This window comes from Pituophis catenifer, unplaced genomic scaffold (assembly GCF_029215685.1).
Source record: "Pituophis catenifer annectens isolate HBS135680 unplaced genomic scaffold, rPitCat1.0.hap2 SCAF_1, whole genome shotgun sequence".
Lineage (NCBI taxonomy): Eukaryota > Metazoa > Chordata > Lepidosauria > Squamata > Colubridae > Pituophis > Pituophis catenifer.
In genome coordinates, this window is record NW_027256881.1 from 254,267,764 (window position 1) to 254,287,867 (window position 20,104).

Sequence of the window (20,104 nt, forward strand, 5' to 3'; positions counted from 1 at the left end):
GAACACCTAAGAGAAGGTATTTCAAACATTACACAAAGATAAATAATCCAAATGTTTATTGCTCAAAACTCATAATACATTAAATTGCTTATAGTTATTAACAGTCTTATATAAAACCACTAAGAAAAGTTCACATCCACACACAAAAGAACTAAGGAATGCATCTTCTCTTAACAGTAATTCATCCCTTGAACATTTCTTTTAAAAACCTTTTTTAAATTTGTCAATGTTCATCAGATTCAATGCTAGAAGAATAACTCAACTGGGCTGCAGTTTTACATGATTAATGTAACACACTTATTTCTTATGATAGGTTTCTAGTTTGCCATATGCTTATTGTGGTAGGGTATGTGTCAAAAGGCATGGGTAAGCAACTTGTAAATCTCCTCTTCCATGTCTTTGAGTGTTACAGCTTCTTCTATAATCTTCGATCTAGACTAAAAGTCCTTTAGTAAGAGGCATAGCTTCACAACACAATGGAAACAGAGAAAAGGAAGACAGCAAATGATCCATAGTTAATCTGTAAAACACCATGTGTGTGTGTGTGCTTGTGTGTATATGTGTGTGTATGTGTGTGTGTGTATTACATATATATTTACTATGGATCAATATTACACATTGTTAACGCTTTTACTAATGAGTATATTTAAAAAGATAGAAACACTATATAATTCACATTTTCACTTTACACATATTTACAACTGTGAAATTACCGAACCTATAATTTCATGTCCCCTCTGTGGACTGCATATTTTAAAGCTTCCATCTTTACAAGATTTGGTGTACAGTTCTTATACTCATGACAGGAAAAAAAGAAAAGTAATGTCAGGAGTTAATGATCTACTGCTTACATTTCAAATATTTGTGCTGTCAATCAGACCTTATATGAAGAAAAAAAAAGAATGGGTTATTGTTTCTACCATGTCAATATAAAGTATTGGGCACTTTAATCACAGCACTGCAAATCCAAATATATCTAGGGTGTGGGGGAAATCAAATCCATGATCAGTTTTATAACCAGTGAAAAACACATCAAAACAAAAACAAGTAAATGTTTTGTTTACTCTGAATTTTAAAGCCCACTTAAAATCAATTGTCAGAAATATTTGCAATATCTGAATTTCTCTATATCAAATTTTAAGTAATAAGAGTTACTCTTCGAACCTTGACTTTAGCACATATTAAAAAAAGAGGAAAAGCACTCATTTCTACTCGATTTTACTAATTTAAGCAGAATTTGATAATCTCTCAAAAACATGTTTGCCATATTCTGAAGTGGTAAGGTTCAATACTTGGATGTGATTTATAGAAATCTTTTAGCTAATAGTGTAGGTTTGCAATTTAATTAGTTTAACCTATATTTATATGCAACATTTCAGCAACAGTAGAAAACAATTTTATTATACTATATTAATCTATATTAATCATATATTAAATGCCTGGTATATTATTACCAGGCAATTCCAAATAAGGCCATAAACTCTTCACGATATTTAACTATTAACCCATCTTTCCTTGTGTGGTGCCAAATCCATTCTATGAATAATAATTATAATAATAATAGCAGTTATGAAAAATATAAAATTCAACATCAGTAACACATCAATTTGGGGATTTGTGTTGGCCCAATCTGCCTAGGGACTTAATTTGGGGGGGGGGGTTTAAGACCATTTTAAGCTGCCATTTGAAATAAATTTGTAAAAATCACTCAGCACCAATTGGAAAATGGTGGATTTCTGGCAACTATTAATGTAACCTGGTAGGGTAACAACTCAGGACACATTTGTCACACCAATACTCGATTACAACATGCATACTACGTTAAAGCAAAGTGATCACAAAAAAAATGAAAGATTACTTTTTCTGTTTCATATTGTACCTACAGGAAAAGAAATCTCTGTGCTTTACCATCTCATTTCATAGCAATAGCACTTTTTACGAACTGGTAAATAGAAGGCTAAGCTAAACAAAACTAAATAAATAATAAACATGTTTCAGCCAGATTTTGTAATTAACATGTAATTAAGATGAAGCATTTGCAAAAGAAACAACAGAATACAGAAGATTTTTACTATCCGCACTATGCTTCAGAGATTCACTGTTTTGGAGAATTTCTCCTGAAATTTCTCCTGAAGCTGAGGGGACAGCTGTTCAAGGCATGTAGGAAATGAAGAGGTGGGAGAAAGAGAATAAAGATTTCTGTCTGCTACATTAGAAGCCTTCTACTGATAGAGAAGTTACTGGAAGAAACTTTGCTGGATCCATCCATACTGCATAGACAAACTTTAAGAAATAAATACTGATTTAGAAAATTATCTCTGAGTAGAAATGAAAAAATCAATCATTTATAAAAGAAAATCTGCTTTCATAAAAGATTCCATAAAAGGAATGTAACATACCGATTACTGATTTAATCAAACGCATGTCAACAATAAGAGTTGCAACATTTCATAGGAGGGAGAACAGAAACTAGTAAGTTCAAGGACTAGCCATTTTAATTCCCATTTAAGCATTAGAACATTGTTTTTAGACAGTGTTGGAAAACAGGACTTGCGAACCAACCACATTTTTCAACTGAGACAATGAAGTCAACTTTTAACAAACACTTAACAGCTTTACTAGAACTAAAATACTGCAGTACCTCATAAAATAGCAGAAAATCCATAGTGTATTGACCGTAAATATTATCAGAGTAATTGAGGAAAGTAATAATTACAAGTAGGCCTTCCCAGAACTAGTCGTTATTAAAAAATAATGATTTAGCTTCTAGAAATGTAATGAATAAAGAAAGGAAAAATAATGAGAATGGTATCTTGGGAGATGTTAAGACTATGAATGTTAAGACGAACATCAGGGTATATGGGGCTGGCCTGCCTCATCCACCAAGTTGAGTATGTAAGTGGCAATATCTTCCTCCGTAGGTGCCTCAGATACAACCCAAGAATCATTTGCAGCGGTCACTTGTAGGCGGCATACAGGGCAATTCCTGTGACGACCACTCCTGAAAAGGAAGTCAGAAGAACCCATCACTGCTTTTCAGATTTTGTACTGACAATGCGCATGACTTTTTGCTCTAATGGTAAGAAATAATAGGATCTTGGACAAAAGGCTAAAAGACGAGTGTTTTATCTATGAGACCAAGCTAAAAATAACAGTGAAAGTATCCCCAACATAGACTGTGCAGACCTGTTTTTGAAAGCCACCAGGCAATGAGATCTTAAACCTCCAAAGAAAAACAACCTGTTGTTTTTTAAATTGGAAATTTTACATTATTCTAAATGTCTATAATTTAAAGTAATTGGTTGCCCTATCAACAAATACTGACTGCCTTCACCTATCACTTGGCTAAGGATACAGCAAACCCTATCAGTATCGCAGAACAGCATGATGGCTGAAATTTTCAGATTTGTTTTGGCTTTTTTATAAGGTTGGGGACTGTATTAAGAGGCAAAATATTTAGAATACTCATTTAGATCCTCAACTATCTTCCAAACAATTTTCCAATCTGGGAGGCTCTGATGTATGCAAGTTATTCTACCTCTATGCAAAATAGTAGTTTACTTCAGTAATTTTAATTTAATGTGACATGTGGATGGATTGTTGATTTTTGGTTTATGTATTTTATAGTTTACTTTGTAAGTTGTTCAACATCAGTTTGTCATGAAAGGTTTTGCACAATGTACAAACATACAGAAATATTTTTAATTAATTTCCTTGCCCAACACATATAGCTTGAGAAATAAATGGAGCAGAGAAACTGAAATATAACTAGGCTGAATTCTTCTGCTGACAATGTCTTTGCCCCACTGTTCAAACTTTTGGTTTTACACTTGACTATCTTAAATGCAGCGGAAAACAATGTATTAGTAGTTCTTTCTTAATAACTGCTTGAAGTTACATTTTGTTCCAACAAAGCAGATTTGCTTTTAAGTGGAATTGTCTTTGAAATCAAGACATACCGCCAGAATGCTTTATTATTTTAAAAGGGCACGATTTTACTCCCTGAAATATAAAGCAAAGCCAAATTATATAACATATTACACGGTGGCTATTTGTTAACATTTAGCTTTGAATAGTGTCAAACTGAATTAGCTTTGTGCCACACAGGCATAGAAGATTTGTTCAAATTAGCATAGCTAGACAAGAAGCACTATTTCTTATTTAAAAGAAGTATATAATTTCTCAAATAAAGCATCATTAGCTAAAATATTGGTACTGGTTTTATTCAAAAAGAAAGACAAGTTCTTTCTCTTAAATTGTTATCTTTGAAGTAGAGGTGGTGCTGGAAAAGGGGACCTACTTCCAGCTCACTGAGAGCTAGAACTCTGAAAAATGCACAAGGAGCCCAGGATTGGAAGGCCTCTTCTATTCACGAATCCAGCTCCTCCTCTCCCTCCAATTTCACTGTGGACAACTGTATGAGGAAAATATATGAGGAAAATAATTACAGTGGTACCTTGATATTCAACTGCTTTAAAACTCATCGAATTTGGTACTCAAAGCATTTTGATATGAAAATTTTGTCTTGGTACTCATTATTTAATACTCAATGCAAAAGCTAGAGCTTGTTGGTGTTGGCTGCCTTGTGATTCATTACATTATTCCTTATGGGAAAAGTCTGTTTGGTACTCAATGTTTTTGGTACTCACTGGACCCAACTGGCAATGAGTACCGAGTTAACCACTGTCCTTATTTTCTCCTTCCATATTCAGATGCCTTTTTCTTCATCTCATATCTCTACCCAAATCTGCCCCTCTCCCACCTCTGGCTTCACTATCCATTACTCTATCCCACCATCAAGCCTCCATTCAGTTTTATTTGATTTTCTTTTTGCTGGTTTTGCTGGAAAGAAGAGGTATATGTGTGAATGTAAATGAGCTTCTGTGTTTCTGAGAAAAAAGTTTGTGTATGTGTGGGTGCGCATACATACAAAAGCAAGACTGATCAATTTACAAATGGACTGTCTTATTTTTTGGGGGTTTAAATTAAAAGATATTAACTAATATTAATTTATTTACTTTGTGCTGGCATGCCTCTCTTTTTTTTATTGAAAAGTTTTATAAGAAATACAAACATTTTCACCCCCCCACCCCTCCTTCCCCCCCACCCCCCTCCCTAGACTTCCCAGAACAAGCATAGGCTATAGCATTCACAAACCAAAAACTAGAATATGCTAACAAATTATTACATTTCATATTCTCCCTCGGTCCTTAACTCCTTATAACTCAAAAAAAAAAAAAACCCAGATATAAACTACTTAAAATTATTTCATTCATAAGCTATATGAATCTTCTTATTCAGATATTTCTTCTGTATATAATCAATCCATCTTCTCCATTCCGATATATATCTCTCATTTGAATGGTCTTTAAGATATGATGAAATTTTTGCCATTTCTGCCAAATGCACAACTTTTAATGTCCATTCCTCAATGGTGGGTGGATCTTCCTTCTTCCAGTACTGTGCCACCAGTAACCTGGCAGCCGTTATTAAGTTCAAAACCAGCTTAGTCTCTATTACAGTACAATCCGTAACTATTCCCAACAGAAAGAACTGTGGTGTGAATTTAATTTTTTTCTTCTAAATGTTTTGAATAATCCACCATATTTTTATCCAAAAAGCCTTAATTTTTTTACATGTCCACCATATATGAAAATATGTAGCATCTTCACACTCATATCGCCAACACTTGGGTTGTAAGTTTGGATACATACAAGCTAGTTTTTTTGGATCTAAATGCCATCTATAAAACATCTTGTAAAAATTCTCCCTTCGATTTTGTGCTTGTGTAAATCTTACATTTCTAACCCATATCTTTTCCCATGTTTCCATCGTTATTGGTTCACCTATATTTTGTGCCCATTTTATCATACAGTCCTTAACTAAATCTGTTTCTGAATCTATTTCCACTAATGCATTATACAACCTTTTTACATGCATTTGACCTTTATCTCTTATTTGCTTTATCAAATTCTCATCCTGTTGCAAAATACCAGTTTTTTGGTCTTCTCTCCATCTGGCCAGCAACTGTCCATACTGAAACCAAGTCTTAATAATTCCTTCTTCTCTTAATTGCTCCATAGATTTTAATTGTAATCTGACTCCTTCCTTATAGAGGAGTTCCTTATATGTAATCTTATCTTGCTTTTGCTCTAAATTTGTTCTCTATCGCGTGTCTGGGTGCTGTCCATATTGGTAACCTATCATTTAATTTATATTTATACTTTTTCCAGACACGCAATAGAGCATTTCTTAATATATGACTTTTAAAAGTCTTATCTACTTTCTTGTCATACACTAAGTAAGCATGCCAGCCATATACCAAACCATATCCTTCAATATTCAATATCTCTTCCTCCGTTAGGTTTATCCAGTCTGTGATTGTTGAGAGGGCAGCGGCTTCATAGTACAGTCTTAAATTGGGCATTTTAAGGCCACCTCTTTCACGAGTATCTTGCAATATCTTTTGTTTAACTCGTGGTTTCTTCCCTGCCCACACAAATTTATTTATGCCCTTCTGCCATTCCTTCAAGTTTTCATCTTTTTTAAGTATAGGTATCATTTGAAAAAGAAATAAAAATTTTGGTAAAATATTCATTTTTACAGCGGCTATCCTTCCCAGCAAAGACAGTTGTAGTTTTTTCCAGTTGTCCATCTCTTTCTGTATTTTGTGCCATAATGGTTCATAGTTGTACTGATATAATTTCATATTTGCAGTCATAATATAAACCCCCAGATAGTTAACCTTCTTAACTACTCCAAATCCTGTTAACCTTTCTATCTCTTCTTTTTGGCTCCTAACCATATTTTTAGCTATTATTTTTGTTTTAGCTGCATTTATTTTAAAGCCAGATACTTGTCCATATAAGCAAGTTATATCCCTCAAGGCTGTAATCGATTGTACCGGTTGGGTTAAGGTAACAACCAGGTCATCCGCAAATGCTCGTAACTTGTACTCATACTGTCTAATATTAATTTCCTTTATTGTATTCATCTCACGTATCTTGTTTAATAAAATTTCCAGCGTCAAAACAAACAATAACGGAGACAAGGGACAACCTTGCCTTGTTCCTTTTTCTATGTTAAAAGCATCTGTTAAACCACCATTAACTATTATTTGCGCTGCTTGTTTTTGATATATTGCCTTAATAGATTGTACAAATTGTTCTCCAAATTGCTTTCTATTAATTTTAATAAAAATTGCCAATTCAATCTATCAAAGGCTTTCTCAGCATCCAAAAACACTAGCACTGCGGGGACCTGGTTGTTCCTTCCCAAATACTCTAATAAATTAACAATTTGCCTTACATTACTCTTCATTTGTCTACCATTTATAAAACCAGTTTGATCATGGTGAATCATTTGCTGCATGACTATCATTAATCTATTTGCCAAAATTTTAGCAAATATCTTATAGTCTGTATTTAATAATGAAATCGGCCTATAATTTTTAGGATTTGTATCATCATGCCCTTCTTTTGGGATCAACGAGATAAATGCTGTCTTCCAAGTTGGAGGTACCTCTCCTCCCTGTTGTATATTGTTAAATAATTCTTTCAATGGTTCTACCATTTCCTCCTGTAGAGTTTTATAATAAATAGCTGTCAAACCGTCCGTCCCAGGAGCTTTACCCACTTTCAACTGCTTAATTGCTAACACAATTTCCTCGGAATTTATCAATTGATTTAAACTATCCCTCTGCTCATTTGAAATTGTATAAATATTCTCTTTCTGCAAATATCTGTCTATATCTATATCTTTAATTTTGTCACCAGTATACAGCCTCGAATAAAACTCTAAAAAAGATTTTTTAATCAGTTGTTGCTCATAAACCTCTTTACCCTTATATTTTATTTTCTCTATTGTCTTTGATTTTTGCTTTTTCCTTAACAAATATGCTAACCACCTGCCTGGTTTATTGGCATTATAAAAAATATTATGTTTTGCATATAGGGTGGCATGCCTCTTGAAGTAAGGTTTCTGAGCAGCATGTATATAAGCAGGTACATATAACTACTCAAATATACAAGTATATAAAATACACATATTTGTTTGCGTGTGAAATCCCCAGGACTAGTTTGAGCTGAACTTGCAAATCTGAGGTGACCTTGAAAAGAAGGGTTCATTTCCTTTCTTCATTAAACATGGTATAATTTGTTCATGAGATTTAACTAAGTGACTTACCATTTATCAATGCATTTCTGACAAAAACTGTGGGCACATGGCAAGATTAGATCAGCACGTCCATCCATACAAATGCAACATTCTTCCTCATCAGTAAGCTGTTTCACCCTACAGTGCAAATATATTATTTATTCACAATCGAAGATTTCCAGAACTTTAATTGTATATGTAGTATACCTTGAATTGTTTCTTGTTAAATATTTTATCATGAATAGTTATAATCTTCTAACCCCTAGTTCACTAAATCAATTTCACATTCAACTTGCAAGAAACTATCTGGGTTTTGTCCTAAGAAAAGAGGACGGAGACCATTTTTATATTAAAAAATGGTATTCTATAAACGAAACTTATAATACACATTAAAAATGTTAAAAAGTGTTTAAAAAGAATAATCATAGACTGATGTACAAATAAGAAAAGTTATTTGCTTCTTCAACATGTACACAATTACTAATGTTTGCATACTATGAGTGGTGCATGAACAGACATTTTTACACACACCAAACAACCAGAGAGATTGTTGTATACAATGGCAAATAGCTATTCCCGTTATCTAAGTGCCTATTTCCAATAGTTTTCTAGCACAGAAGTAATTTAATGTTCTTTCAGCTCTCTGAATAATCTCAAATTTTCCAGAATGGGGAAAATTAATACGAATGATAGATTATTTCGTTTTCAAAATGAATCTTCATCACTAAAGGATGAAGAGGATGCCTCTCTGCAAGAGGATGTGCCTCTTTTTCAGAAAAGTTTACATATATTTTCAGTAAGAAAAAAGGTAAACTAAATAACTGAGCGTTCATTCATTGCACATTTTTATAATAAATGACAACCTTCACTTAAACTGAATCAAGTTTACAAAACTCCTTGCTGGAGCAAGAAACTGGACAGATTCAAACATTTTTAGAGTATTTCAAATACCTTCCCATCCAAAGGCTAGCCTGACAAGATTCAACAGATGACAGATCTTCTGCTATTCCTTCTGAGGGAGCGTTCTGTGAAAGAACCTGTGATGCCTGACTTGTAATATCTTTATAAAGTTGAATGAACTGATACAAGTTCATGATTCTTGAAACTTCCACATTCCCACTTGTCTTGTTTATCTGTAACACAGAGAGCAGCATTATCATTTTTCTTGAATATCTCACCATTTATTCTAATTTTATTTTTAGTGAAATGTAAATCAAGAGTTCCTAACTCAGAAATTTGACATTATGAGATGCTATAAATGTCTTTATAATGTTCATAATGGTAAATGGCACATTAATACAATCATAATTGTCATAATTGTACATTAGTACAATTATGACAAGCAAAACATTATAAACACAGCAAAATACATATTTTTAATAAGTTATGAAAATGTGGCATTTTTTCTAATTAACCATGAACATCCACAAAATTTATCCTTAATAGGCATTATATGTTGCTATAAATTAGAGAATTTAAGATTCTAATAAACTTACTTTAGTGCAAACTATCCGAACGGCCACCTTCCATAAAGCTGTAGCATCAGACCCTGGCTGCACTTCAAATAACAGGTGCTTATTCTGGCCAGAAGCTAATTGTGCAGTTCTGGAAATATTTAACATTTATTCAACATTCTATAAATGTAGCACAAAAGGATACACACTTTAAACATTACAGTGAACATGATGTACAAATTGCAAGGAAATATATTTTCAAACATAGAACTGGATCCAAATTAGGTGATCTGTGTAATGGATTTGGTGGAAATTGGTTTTTCCACTCAGGCCCTTCCTAAGCTGCTTTCATGAAAAGACTTGTTGATATCATCTTTATCTAGTTTGGAAGTATCTTGCTAAGAGCCAACACCATTCATCTAAAAGCCTTTGATCCTGGAAGACTGTTTCCAGAAGATTGGCAGGAGAACAAATCAAGGAAGTCATTTCCAGCCCAGTGCTTGTACATAAACATTCATCTTTCTTTGAATTGCTTCTTGGGAATATAATTATTCTTTCTCTGGTTCATCTTCATTTGTGGTTCTCCAGGATGACAACTTTAAAATAATTATGTGTTATAATTCCAACCAAAATGCTGGAAAACTTTATACAAATATGGGTTTATATAAAGTGTGTGTTTTCATGCAATGATTTTAAGAACTGTACGTAAGTGATTGGTATATGGTTTACAGACAAAAGATCTCAGGCTTAATTCCTTCATAACCATATCTGACATAAAGTAAATGTCAGATACCTTGGAGAGACATTACTAGTCACCATAAATAATTGCTGAGTTGGGTATACCAATTATCTGACTCAGTATAAAGCAACATTATTATGTTTGCAACTACAGTGTTAGGATATGGTATAAGTCTAACAAGTTGTCCAGGCAATATATGTGTGCTATCACTTTAAATGTATTCTGTAACTTTAAATGTAATGCTGAGTAATTGTACTGCTGAGTCATTGTAATGACTGATTGCTGACTGAATGCTGACTGCAATTATCATAATTGTACTGTTGAGTCATTGCACTGCTGACTTCACTTATCTTAAGTGCATAATTACTAGTGTAAACTGCATATAAGAAGGAAGCCGAACTATAGTCATTGTTGGACCTGCTCTCAGCATTGCTTGACTTGCTGCTTGACTGGAACTGTTGGTTGGAAATGTTACTGTCGTCATGTGAAGAAGTGGATGGATCTGTTACCATCGTGATTTGTTACCAGCGTTGAATTGCTGTTTATTACCAACTGCTGTTTGTCTGGTAAGAAGATATCTGTAACTTTGGACTGATTTGAATGGCTAAAGACTTGGATTGATAAAAAGACTACGCAATTGTTTTTCACTACAAAGTAAAAGCTTTGTTAAACTAGTTTGTATGTATTATATTCATCGCTCTCAGTAGCGTTTCTCTGTGCACTTACTCTGCTGGTTGGTAACACAACAATATCCTTAACATACAGTATTTTTAAGAGCTTTATTTTCCTACTAAAGCAAGAATTGAAAAATGCATTCATGTCCAATAGAGATTCAATTTTAGGACACATTTTAATAAAGTGATAATTGCAAAGAAGTAAAGTATTTTCCAAGTAGTTCAATATTAATATGGGTAAGCCATGGTTTAGGAGGTTTGCATTGATTGGTTTAACTGTCGTTAAATTTCAATGAATGAGTACTAGATTTATTTTTATTGCTCTTATGTAATTTATTATGGTGCCTGTAATAAGGGAAATAAGCTTCTCTCATATCTACTCGTTTCAATTTGAAAAACATTACAATATACATCTGATAAAGTCCTGATCGCAAAGCATTTGTTGCGGTTTAAGATATGACCAAACACATCCCGAGAAACTAAATATTATGTCCCACCATGTAATGCAACTGTCCCATTTTTATTAGAAATTAAGCAGTCATATACAGTATATATTGCTAATAATTCATTCTCAAACAGGGTGGATAAAAATCAATGATTTTTAAAAAAAAAATCAAAAAAATCAGATTTTTTATTTAAATCAGATTTTTTTTATTTAAATCGGATTTTTTTTATTTAAATCAGATTTTTTTGATTTTTATCGAATTTATTTTAATAAAAAACTTTTGGGGTAAAAATCTATCGTAAGATAGTTTTCTATTTAAGATACATAAATAATTTAGTTTATTCAGCATGAAATGGAGCTTAATTATGTAGCATGAGGCTCTATATTCTGCAACACTGGGACTATCGGTGAGTCAACAGTGGGTCAAAGGAGTAGCAGAGATGACAGTTGCTCTTTAAAAATTATGATTTAAATCGAGTTGATTTAAATCAAGCCTTTTTACTAGTGATTTAAATCATGGTTTAAATTGTGATTTAAAATCAACTCGATTTAAATCAAATCCACCCTGTTCTCAAATACCTTAAGCAGGTTCCTGTTAAATATTTAAACTATTACATGTGTAAAGGGAAAAAATCTCACGTGTCATTCAGCTCAGCCACTCTTCCCAAAAATTCTTCATATGTCAAGAAACCGCTTTCTCGAACAAGAGAGACATGCTTGACAACTTTTTCTGGCAGCTTATTTATAACTGTCTGTGTTTGGCTTGAGAGTTGCTGGCCCATGATAGACTGCTTTAGCTCAGGTCCCAGGATGAAATACTGCTTTCCACATTTAGAGAATTTCTAATAAATATATTTTAAAACACTGTTTTAGAAGAAATAGTCATCATTGCATTCAATTCACAATGCCTAAATTGCAAGCTAACTACATGCTATATAGTTTAGCTGGAGTAGCTTTATAAAGCTGGTTTGCTTTATATAGAGCTAACCAGATATGAAGTCAGATTATGTTGTGGCCCACCAGCTGCCAGCAGAGCTGGCAGCACAGTCGGACAATGAGGAGGTTGGGGGAAGAACTTGGGCCACCTCTGGAGTCTGAGGAAGGCTCTGGATGCTTTGCGTCGGATGCGATAGAGATAGAGCCAGGGCCGTCTGACATTTCCCAGCCACTGGAGAGGCAGCTGCATTTGGAGGCGGAGATAAGTGGGGAGGAAGAACAGCTGGGGTCTGTTCCAGATGCACATATGCACAGAGCTGTTAGGAGAAGAGAACAACTGAGGACAAGGAGTTGACTCGGGAAGCAAGGCACACATGGACGCTGAATAGCCCCTCCCTGGCTGGGGAATAAATAAAAGGAAAGGGGAGTGGTGGTCGTAGGAAACAACAGTTCGTAGTTCTGAAGATTTTGAAGATTTTGGCTCATTGCCTTTCGTGTCACAAAGACTGCTTGCTAGAACTTAATTTGCAGCCTTTCGTCTGGGAGCTCACGGCTTTAAAATTATCACAAGGAACTGATAACGTCTGTTAACTCCTTGAAGGACTAATGCCTGGAGGGTGAATGCAATTTCTTTCTTTCTTTCTTTCTTTCTTTCTTTCTTTCTTTCTTTCTTTCTTTCTTTCTTTCTTTCTTTCTTTCTTTTTTTCTTTCTTATTTATTTATTCATTCATTCATTCATTCATTCATTCATTCATTCATTCATTCATTCATTCAATTTATATACCGCCCTTCTCCTATTGGACTCAGGGCGGTGCACAGCCAAGGATAAAAACATACCAATACCAAATTTAAAATCAATTTTAAATTTAAAAGAATTTAAAAGAATTATACAGCTTTGGCCCACAATTTAAAATAATCCAATTAAAACCCAATTTACACTTAAAAAGCTAAAAAACTAAAAAGAGCTAAAAAAAGGGTGGGGGGGGGGTTTTCACACCAGCCCTGCTTGATGGAAAAGAAAGGTTTTTAGGGCACAGTGAAAGGCCCGGAGATCTGGTATCCTTCGTATCTCCGGGGGCAAATCGTTCCAGAGGGCAGGTGCTGCCACAGAGAAGGCCCTCCCCCTGGGGGTCGCCAGCCGACATTGCCTGGCTGACGGCACCCTGAGGAGTCCCTCTCTGTGGGAGCGTATTGGTCGGTGGGAGGCAATCGGCGGCAGAAAGCGGTCTCGCAAATACCCAGGTCCGATGCCATGGAGCGCTTTAAAGGTGGTGACCAACACCTTGAAGCACACCTGGAAGACCACTGGAAGCCAATGCAGCTCGCGCAGGAGAGGCATCACATGGGAGCGCCCTCTTACTCCCATAATCCCCCGCACGGCTGCATTCTGCACCAGTTGGAGCCTCCGGGTGCTCCTCAAGGAGAGCCCCATGTAGAGAGCATTGCAGTAGTCCAAGCGGGAAGTGACGAGCGCCTGAGTGACTGTGCGTAAGGAGTCCCAATCCAGAAAGGGCCGCAACTGGCGAATCAGGCGGACCTGATGAAAAGCCCCCCTGGCCACGGCCGTCATATGCTCTTCCAAAGACAGCCGTGTATCCAGGAGGACGCCCAAGTTGCACCAGCTGGCTACATCGGGACGCCGGAAGCCACAGCCACTCGGTCTTGGAAGGGTTGAGTCAAAGCCTGTTATTCCCCATCCAGATCCGCACGGCCTCCAGGCACCGGGACATCACTTCAAGGGCATCGTTGAGATGGCCTGGAGTGGAGATGTACAGCTGTGTATCATCAGCGTACTGATGGAACTCCACCCCAAAGCCACGGATGATCTCGCCCAGCGGCTTCACATAAATGTTGAACAGAAGGGGCAAGAGGACCGACCCTTGCGGCACCCCACAAACGAGGCGCCTCGGGGTCGACCTCTGCCCCCTTGCCAACACCGACTGCGACCGGAGAGATAGGAGGAGAACCACCGCAAAACGGGAGTGCCCCCCACTCCCAACCCCTCCAACCGGTGCAGCAAGATACCATGGTCGATGGTATCAAAAGCTGCTGAGAGATCTAACAGGACCAGAATAGAGGAGCAACCCCTATCCCGAGCCCTCCAGAAATCATCTACCAACGCGACCAATGCCGTTTCCGTGCTGTACCCAGGCCGGAAGCCGGACTGGAGCGGATCCAATTAATTCACAAGAGGAAAATAAAGAGGGTTTTTTGTGACAAGGAGTCTGTTTCTTGTTTCTGCTAAGGCTGGGTCAGAACAGATTAAATCCAATACTACTGACACCTAACTCAAGCATATTCTCAATATGGAAATTAACACCCTGTGAATGCACATTTTTATTAAAAATGCAGTAACTCTTATTTTAGTAACTCCTAAAATACAAAATATAATGACTAACAATTGCAAGTTTATGTTTAAAACTCTGTAGACTGAAGTACTTTTTAAATGGAGGGAGAATAACATTCATTCACGTGAAACCATGCAGAAAATAACAATGCACAGCAAAATTTAGTTGACCATTAAGGAGAACATATTAGACATGCAAAAAAACTCACAAATTATACTTATGGTGCATAATTTAAAGACTATAATTTATTTTATGCTCTAATTTGTCATTCTACTTTTTACTAAATATATTTTAATCTATCCAATAGCTGGAGTTTTCTGAGTATATTTCAAAGTAATTATCTTAAATCTTAAAAAAACCAAACAAAAATTGTAAAACTGTAATGTCTATTAATAGACATTAATTTAAAAACAATATACAAGATACATTATCACAGTATTATGAAAGATTTGAAAAGTAATAATATTAAAGTCAGGGAAATGTAATGCCTGTTATAAAATAACTCTGTTGCTCATAGGGTTGAGTGGAACTGCCCAAGAGTAAATAAATCAAGGCTTGAAAATTGAAAGCATTAATTTCTAAAATGAACATTTGAACATAAACATTAAAAAAGTCCTAAATTTTACAGTTTGAAATGTAATTTAAATTGTAAATGTATTGTTTAGTAGAAGCATTTTTCAGAATTCCAGCAACCTGTTTTAATAGGGTATCATTTTGCAGAGTTGTCCCCCAAAATTGAGATACAGGTAGTCCTCAACTTACAACAGTTCATTTAGTGATCACTCAGTTGCAACACCACTGGAAAAAGTGACATATGACCGTTTTTCACACTTATGACTGTTAATTTTTTAATTTTAATTTTTTTAATTTTTAATTTGATTTATATGCCGTCCTTCTCCGGAGACTCAGGGCGGCTTACAGTGCGTTAAGCAATAGCCTTCATACTTTTGTATATTTTATACAAAGTCAGCTTATTGCCCCCACAACTGGGTCCTCATTTCACCTACCTTAGAAAGGATGGAAGGCTGAGTCAACCTTGAGTCTTGGAGAGATTCGAACCAGCAGAAATTGCAGGCAGCTGTGTTAATAACAGGGTGCGTAAACCACTGTACTATCAAGGCTCCTATGTTACAGTATTCCCATGGTCGTCACATGATCAAAATTTAGCTGGTTGGCAACTGATTCATATTTATGACAGCTGTAGTGTCCTGGAGTCATGTGAACACCTTTTGTGACCTTCTTACAAGAAAAGTCAATGAAGAAAATAGATTCACTTATCCTTATTACTCACTTAACAACCATGGCAAGAAAGATCGTAAAATGGGGCAAAACAATGTTGTTAAGTCAAAATTTGTTAAATCAATTTGTCGCATTTTATGACTTTTCTTGCCACATTTGCTAAGTTAATCACTGCAGTTCTTAAATTAGTAACATGGTTAAGTGAACCTGGGTTCTCCATTGACTTTGCTTGTCAGAAGGTCACAAAATGACTCCTGAACACTGCAACCCCTCATAAATGTGAGTCAGTTGTCAAACATCTGAATGTAAACCGCGTCACCACGGGGATGCTGCCATGGTCATAAGTGTGAAAATGGTCATAAGTCACTGTTTTTAGCGCCACTGCAACTTCAAACGGTCACTAAATGAATTGTTGTAAGTCGAGGACTACTTGTATCTATGTTTTAGAAGCATCCAGAGTGTTTCATCTCTCTAAACCAGGGGTGTCAAACTCAAGGCCCGCAGACCGCCCTGGAAACAGCCAAGGGTTAGGGTGCCCCTGTCAGCAAAAACAGCCTCTTGCAGCCCTCTGCCAGTGAAAATAGAGCCCAGGGGGCTGCGTGCCCCCCCCAAAGCTCCATTTTTGCTGGCAGAGGGCTGCAGGAGGCCGTTGCGGCTAAAAATGGGGGCCGGGGGGGGCAACACATCCCCCTGAACTCTGTTTTTACTGGCAGAGGCCTAGCAGAACAAACTAAAAGCAAAACAAAAACGAAAGGAGAAATGTTTCCCCTTTTGCAGGTGCCCCCGACACTTTGAGCTGGCCACGCCCCCCCAGCCACGCCCTCCCTCCTGAGCTCAAACACAACTCTGATGCGGCCCTCAATGAAATCGAGTTTGACACCGCTCCTCTAAACCAACCCCGGATGTTGCTATACGGGCAATATAGTCGCCTTCAAGTCCTGCTCAGCTGCTGATGTGACTGCACTAAAACATAAGTTTCCCACTGCTTATTTCTGAGACAGGTTTCCCAACTTTCTGGTTAAACAAACCTACAGGCCCCAATCTTAACCCAACCCAGCCTAGCCGTAGCTGAGCTTTTGTTGTTTAGACATGGTGGGCCAGGTGCAACCACCTGCTGAGCCATCAAGAAATGTTAGTTAGGGTATCTGTCAAACTCCCTTGGGGCGTCACAAACATTGGATTAAAAACGTAAACAAACTTGATTCCTTGCAGAGGCTGCTGAACGGAGGAGCCCTCGATGCTCCCTTGCAGACATTCCATGACCAAAAACTAGGTAACATCGTCAGCGCTAATCCTGGATAGTCCTGGACTACCCAGAAAAAGTGCTTCTCTATTCACAAAACTCAAGGAACTCCACTTATACCTGACTTAGGTTTTTTAGCTCACTCAGAAGAGGCAATAGGCAAGGTAATACACAGGCAGGCAGGGCTGGTCCTCTTGAGCAGGGGTCTCCAATCTTGGCAACTTTTAAGACTTATGGACTTCAACTCCCACAATTCCTCAGCCAGCAAAGCTGGAGTTGAAGTCCATAAATCTTAAAGCAAAGCTGGCTGAGGAATTGTGGGAGTTGAAGTCCACAAGTCTTAAAAGTTGCCAAGATTGGAGACCCCTGGCCTAATAGTAGCAGAAAACCAACAAGCCCCAAACCTCCATGTGGGGAACCTGCTCTGTTGCCCCTAAAACTCAGGCAGCTTGGGCTGAGTTGGAAAGAAACAAAGTCCCTGAATTTTGGGAGAGAAACACACCCAGCGCCTTGCAAAGTGGATCTCAGCCAACGTCAAAAAAAAAAAAAAAAAAAGGGCTTTATTAAGGGTGGGTGGGTGGGGTGGGGGCGATTCAGGGTTATTTTACAGGGTATACACGTTTATACAGGGTTGCCTTTGCATCCGACGGGCGTGAGAAAAGACCTTTAAACTACCATTGCCATCTCCCAGGCTTTAGAACGCAGCCCAGTATTTGATTCCCAGTCCCCGAAAAAGGGCCAGTGTTTGCATATCGAAGGAAATGGGAGAAGAGAGCGGGGGGGGGGGCATGCTAAACGTTCATACAACCTTCATGAAAATGTCAATAATAAAATCTTAACATTTTAATGCAACCACTTCGTTATGGGTCACGCCACGACCGCACCCCCCACCCCCCCCCCACGCTCCAGTCCCGTTTTCCCTTTTGTTGTTGTCTTAACTCGAGCTCTGGTTGCAAGGGAAGAGACACCCCCCCCCCGCCCCCTTCCTCCTTCTCCTTCTCCTTCTCCTCCTCCTCCTCCTCCTCCCGGGTTCAAGGCCCATAACAAGCCAAACTCTCCGCGGCAGCCCTCACCGCTGACGCTCCAACATCCTGCTCCGAATTCGCAGCAACAGACTCCGACCGCCAGCAATGGCTCCGCCCACCCCCCTCCGCCCCACTTCGGGCGCCGAGTCTATCGACTCGCTCCGCCTGCCCAGTGGAGTGCATGACGTCAAGACGCGACTTTAACGGGCCAGGGTGAATCCCGTCGCGCTCAGCTGACGACTTGAAGCTTCGCTTCCCCGCTTTTCCTTGCCAGGACGTCGAAAATAGCCGAACTGCCGCGAGGGTTTCGAGGGTAACTTCCCGAGAATGGTTCTTCGCCGTCTGTTGTTTTTTTTTTTTGTTTTTTTTACAGTCTGCAAAACGTTTTCTAAATATAAGAGGGGGAAAAAAGTTAAGAGTCGGACTATTGGTCCGTCGTGATTTTCCGGGAGGATTCTCTGAAAGGATTGTCATTGCCTAGATGTCATCCAGGTCGTGGTTTTCCCAAAGGTGCTTTTTCAAGGGGAGACTGTGTGTGTGTGTGTGTGTGTGTGTGTCTGTGTCTGTGTCTGTGTCTGTGTCTGTGTGAGACAAAGGTGCTTTTTCAAGAGGAGACTGGACTTTGTGTGTGTGTGTGTGTGTGTCTATGTCTCTCTATGTCTCTCTCTGTGTGTGTCTGTGTTTGTGTGTGTGTTTGAAGACGTTTCGTTTCTCATCCAGAGTTGAAAAAGCTTCTGGGATGAGAAGCGAAATTTCTTCAAAGAAAAACAAGAAACTCCAGTTGCCTCTTGAAAAAGCACCTTTGGGTCATTCCCAGTGCAATCCTACAAGACACGTTTATTGGAGACAATGTGGTGGGAAAACCAGGCAAAAGATTAATTTCGGATTCTTGAAATCCTCATCATTTTATAGGATCTAAGTCCGCCGCTGTAAAATAATTTCCAGTCTGCGTACATGCATCGAACCCTAACATTGTTCTGAGGTTTTTTACACCAATTAGCCAATGCCACAAAAGTGTTTCTAAAACTCAGTCAGATTGCCTTGCTTTTCCATGATTTTTTAAAAGAAGTCCTTATAAACCAACATTAAATTGCATGTCGCTTCTGTATTAGCAATGAGCTCTCATGGATCCAAAAGTTTTGATGTTTGATCTGATGCTTAGGTTTTATACAGGATTCACCTAAAATCACAATTTTTTCATCAGTCTGGCAGATCTGACAGCTTTTGGTACATCTGTGGTGCAAGAAACACAGGTTTGATTTCCTATGATTTTGTACAGAAATTATATCCTATCCATCACAATCATGGATCCGACTCAAGACATAGGTTCTATTGACAGAACTGAAACAGCATGAAGAATAACAAAAATTATTTTCTGGCCTTTTCTCATAGAAAGCTTTTAATTCATTTCCACTTGGCCCACAAATGTGTGTGGAACTGTTCCTTTCCTGGCACAAAAAGTTGAATCTTATCATTGATTATTTAAGCTAATTATTTTAACATGGCATGAAGAATTATGTACCTGAACCAATACAGGTAGTCCTCCACATATGACCACAATTGAGTCCAAAATTTCTGTTCTTAAGACATTTGTTAAGTGAGTTTTGCCCTATTTTACATTCTTTCTTGTTACAGTTATTAAGTAAATCACCACAGTTGTTAAATTAGTAACAAAGTTGTTAAATGAATCTGGCTTCTCCATTGACTTTACTTGTCAGAAGGTCAAAAAAGGTGATCACATGACCACAGGATATTGCAACTGTCATAAATATGAACCAGTTGCCAAGGATATGAATTTTGATCATGTGACCATGGGGCTGCTGCAATGGTCATAATAGAATTTTTAT

General features: G+C 37.5%; 1 protein-coding gene across 1 annotated transcript; it reads right to left on the reverse strand.

The window, feature by feature from the left end:
- Nucleotides 1-41: 41 nt before the first annotated feature.
- RNF141 (ring finger protein 141) lies at nt 42-18,440 on the reverse strand. The gene is made up of 6 exons (XM_070934069.1): nt 18,306-18,440; nt 12,106-12,308; nt 9,651-9,759; nt 9,106-9,287; nt 8,185-8,292; nt 42-3,001 (listed from the first exon to the last, which is right to left on the reverse strand). The coding sequence occupies exons 1-6, from the start codon at nt 18,438-18,440 to the stop codon at nt 2,851-2,853; spliced, it is 888 nt and encodes a 295-aa protein (XP_070790170.1). The 3' UTR covers nt 42-2,850.
- Between the last annotated feature and the right edge of the window lie 1,664 nt (nt 18,441-20,104).

What these genes read in the sequence shown, in the direction of transcription:
- RNF141 (XM_070934069.1), bottom strand. Translation starts at nt 18,440, where the DNA reads ATGCACTCCACTGGGCAGGCGGAGCGAGTCGATAGACTCGGCGCCCGA. An exon ending in AGGATGTTGGAGCGTCAGCG is followed by an intron (nt 12,309 to 18,305) that starts GTGAGGGCTGCC and finishes TATATTTATTAG; the next exon opens with AAATTCTCTAAATGTGGAAA. An exon ending in GTGGCTGAGCTGAATGACAC is followed by an intron (nt 9,760 to 12,105) that starts GTGAGATTTTTT and finishes AAATATTTCCAG; the next exon opens with AACTGCACAATTAGCTTCTG.